Source organism: Raphanus sativus, chromosome 9, assembly GCF_000801105.2.
Source record: "Raphanus sativus cultivar WK10039 chromosome 9, ASM80110v3, whole genome shotgun sequence".
Lineage (NCBI taxonomy): Eukaryota > Viridiplantae > Streptophyta > Magnoliopsida > Brassicales > Brassicaceae > Raphanus > Raphanus sativus.
Window position 1 is genome coordinate 6768558 of NC_079519.1, and position 4368 is coordinate 6772925.

Below are 4368 nucleotides of genomic sequence, written 5' to 3' on the forward strand. Positions count from 1 at the left end.
CAGCGGGGGAAAACAAATATCTTTGGACGGTATATAGATTGGATCGTCTGCGTTTTACATATACGTAAAGATTGCATGAAAGGCAACTTTAATAATTAAGCTAGCCAAGATCGTATTATGTAAAAAGAAAATTGTATTATGTACAGTTCTTATCGACCTCTAATTCCAGTTATCATAATATTTAATTTACTTATATTATAAAAAGAAAATAATAATTATAAAATAAAATACTACTTACTAAGGATTTGAGGTACATGTAAACAATTAGAAAGCCAAACTCCACCTAATCTCCGTTAACAAATATAGCGACAAGACAACATCAGCCAATAGAGAAATGTAATCACCAAATTATATTATTTTATAAAACTTTACTAAATAAAAATAAGCATTACAAAAACAGAAAAGAAAAGTTACAGTCTTACAGTGGCAGTGAGAGAGACGGTAAAATAAAAAGTAAACGGACGAAGCAGTAAAAAAGGATAAATTGTTTGTCTAGAGTAAGACTCACTATGATAAAATACAATACACCAAACGGTAAATCGACGGTGGAAGAAAGGAAGTTTCCAAGTGATGGATGATGATTCGTTTAGACTTCCACCGTAGATTAGAATCAGAACGTTGGTACGACGCCGTACTGTGCGGCTGAAGTGTAAACATGACTTAAGAAAACGTCGTCGTTTTCTGTCTCCGTTCGTTTCGCGAACCGGCCTTTGATCCTGGGCCGTGACTCCGCGTAAGCTTTCCTCGAAGCGTAACGGATCGTCTTCTCGAACTTCCTGTTCTTTCGCTTCTCTCTGTACCTCAAAACCCTTGCCTCCCTGTTCATGGAGCTCGCTTGATCGCCTGTGGTGTTCCGGTTAACCGGAATCGAGATTTCCGACGAGGTGTTCCCGTCGGGTACCACGCCGTACTCGAGAGACGAAGTCGAAACCTAAAAATATTTACAAAATTCAGACCAAAGTTTCTGTCTTTAAGCAAGTTTTCAGAGGAGTTAACTCTTTCTTTTTTTTCTTAGTTAACTTACACTGTGGCTGATTGATTGAGTTGGGTAGGTGAAAGCAGAGAGCTTTGATCTGCAGAAGTCTATGTCGAAGCAGTGATCGTTTTTAGTCAACGGAAGAGGCTCTGTTTTTGTCTGAACGGGGACAAGGCTGTCTGCTCCGGAGCTGTTATGCTGCGGCGGGTGATGATTATTGAAAGTGTTTGGATACTCGAAGTCGATGAGCCGATCGAAATCGGAAAACACGAACTCAGAAGGTTTCATCTCGGTTTTAGCAGGTTCGTTGAAGTCATTAGGGAGCAGCCACGGGCACAGACCGAGGTCTTCGGAGCCACCCATCACCGGAACGGCGGTTAAATCCACGGCGGCAGAGTCCCCGACGATCCCGAACGTGGAAGCTGAGATTTTCGCGACGGCTGAATCGAAGAACGACTCGACGGGGACGCGTTCGTGGCGGCTAGCGAGTGGGTTAGCGGAGTGGATGTCGGAGTCGCAGGTGACGCAGAGAGCGGCGGCGTCGGCTTTGCAGGTGACGGCGGCGGGAGCTTGTTCGCAGACTTCGCAGAGAAACACGCGCTCGTGGCGCGTGTAGGAGTGGATCCTTGCGTCGCAAGTGATGCATAAGAAAGCTGAGTCAACTCGGCAGAACACGGCGGCGGATACTGATTGACAAGCGTCACAGGAACGCGCCGCCGCGCCCCACCCGCCGGAGATTGATTTGATGTTCTCTAAGCCGAATCCCATTAACTTCGCTCTCTAAGGTTTTGTTTTTTTCTTTCTTTCACGAGAAAAAAAAATATATCTCTTTGAAGTTTTTGGAACTCAAGCTCTGAGAATTGGGTATTTGATTTGCTTGGATGATCTGTCATGTCCAGTCAGACAGAGAAGACACAGTATGTCTTAACGAAGTATTACGTGACACACGTGGGAGCATCACATCCACATGAAATACATTTTAATTTTAATTAACAGCTTAATTTACGCATGAGAAATCGTATAAACGAAAATTAGGCTGGCAGCTAACATGAATAAACGAATTTGGCTGAATAAAGCAACTAAGAAAAAGTAAATTATTCTAAATATTTTTTTTTTGAAAAAGGACTTTCAATTTAAAACACACAAAAATATTACAAGATAAGACAAAAAAATATTATAGTTGGATAAAATTTACATGAAAACAAGTTTCATAAATGAGTCTTGAACAACAAAAATCTGAGATTAAAATAGCCAACAATACAATGAAAATCAATAAGAACCACGACCGCGACGATCATGTTTTGTCCTCCTTTGTACCGTCTTTCATTCCACTTTTTGGTACTTAATAGAAGGTTTTTTTTTTTTCACCTTTTGTCAAGTTAATCGAAGAAAAAGCATTTGTCACAATTTCATCCACATCTCCTAACCTTCTGAATTGAAAAGGATTTTCAAAACTAAAAATGATAAATGATGTAGTTAATGGATCAACAACTAAAGTTTCACGTATTTCAGTGTTGATAACAGTTGATGGAAAAAACTCCAGAATAAAGTGATGCAATTGGGAATCTACTAATGTAGAAAAAATGGGGTGAAGTATGGTCAGGCAGTAGTGTTTTCCGGCTAAAGTTGCAGAGTTGGAATAATTTCAAGTTCGGATAGGAGACCTTCTATATTTTTAATATTTTATTGAGATTCAAAGGCACCACCATCTGATGCTGGGGAAAGGGGAAAGTTTGATTCATTAACGTATAGATCCTTTTGATGACAATGGAGGAAAAGCCGACATTATCTTTTTACTGCAGAATAGTATCAATATCTATCACAGGAACAACATAATTAGTGTCTATACACTATAGAAAATGATGTGGAAGCAGAAACCTGAACAGTTAACTCTTTTATTTTCATCGACCGTTCAGGTTTCTACCTCCACATTGTAGAAACTAATCGTGTAAAAGTGTAAAACTGTTATATATATATATATATATATATATATATATTGCACATTACATGTATTATATTAATAAAAAATTGTGACAAACAACTGTTCAAATAATTTATAGAAAGTTTTTCAGTTCACAAAGAATATAATCCAGTATATGTAGGAAATGATTAATTTAAAGATCTATATAATCGTAGCATTTCGTTATCTTCTCCACTCACAAACGTTCACCAGCTCATATTTATTTCAAATTAAACTCATAAATGAAATATAGTAAATGATAAATATTTAAAAGATATTTATATATATATATACTCTTATCTGCTTCTGCTTCTACTTCTTCTTTTTCTTATTGTTGTTTCCGACTGTATACTTATCTATAGTGATAATTCCGTAGTTGTATAGTCTTTTTGCATAGATTCAAGGGATGGGATATTCTTGGAAATTTGAGAGCTGAAAAAAGGACAGGATGGTCGGTATGTTTTAGCTTTCTTTATCATGCCGACCATGGAAGCAAAATTCATTTTTTCTTTCTAATTTCAGAAACTTTGAGTTTAAATACTCGTAAAATATATCTTCGCTCAAGATTATGGTTTACAGTTTTAGGAATATATACTTTTTTTAAAAAGAACAAAAGCTTGTTCGATATTCAATTCTCATAAGAGATACCTGATTTTGCAAGAACAACTACCGTCATCGACTCATATATACATTCTGAAAAAATCGTCTAACCTATGACAATCACTGCCTAAATTATTTTGGAAAGAAACTATAACAATTAGTATGAAATATACAGATTCAGTTAAAACAGGTCGGAGAAGTCCATAGTCTTAATTCTTAACTCTTAAATGATGTACTATACTTTACAATTACATTGTGTTATTTTAAAGTGGTTGCTTACTAATTACTACAGACTACAGTCACTACACATATCGATGTTCTATACAATGTGTTCTTTTAAATCGGTTGCTTGCTAGGACTATACATATCCAAACCAAAACAAATAATACTTGAGATTTTTATCTGACATGTCGATGACATATCTTTCCACGTATCTTTTAAATGGGTTGCTTACATTTACAATGATATCTTTTTTTTTTTACTTTAGATTTCCGATTTTATTAATAAAAACTAAAAAAAAACAATTACACATCTAAAACTACCGTACGCTAAAAAAAACCAGGGACTTAACAATGCCCTTAAACAAAAAAGCTAAACCAAGAACTCAAATAAGAAGAAGAGGAGCTACTCGTGAGTCGCATGTTTCGGGAAAGAGGATCAAGTCTCGAATGAACAACAAGTTTTACCTCCTGAATGATTGCTTGAGCAGGTCTGATTAATGCAGAGTGGATTCGAGAGTTTCTTTCCTTCCATATCACATAAACAGTCGCTTGGAAGATGAGTTTCAGTATCATAAGGATGTTGGGGTCTGTGGAAGCCGTCTTTAGCCACA

At 36.7% G+C, this 4368-nt stretch overlaps 1 protein-coding gene across 1 annotated transcript; it reads right to left on the reverse strand.

Moving 5' to 3' along the window:
• Window positions 1–337: 337 nt before the first annotated feature.
• Window positions 338–1870, reverse strand: LOC108823397 (zinc finger protein CONSTANS-LIKE 5). Its single transcript, XM_018596589.2, has 2 exons — window positions 1025–1870; window positions 338–931 (listed from the first exon to the last, which is right to left on the reverse strand). Exons 1-2 carry the CDS (start codon window positions 1742–1744, stop codon window positions 611–613), a joined length of 1041 nt encoding a protein of 346 aa, XP_018452091.2. The 5' UTR covers window positions 1745–1870; the 3' UTR covers window positions 338–610.
• Window positions 1871–4368: the final 2498 nt, after the last annotated feature.

Coding starts and splice junctions, on each gene's coding strand:
- LOC108823397 (XM_018596589.2), bottom strand. CDS start 1,744: ATGGGATTCGGCTTAGAGAACATCAAATCAATCTCCGGCGGGTGGGGC. Junction 932..1,024: donor CTCAATCAATCAGCCACAGT/GTAAGTTAACTA, acceptor AAATATTTTTAG/GTTTCGACTTCGTCTCTCGA.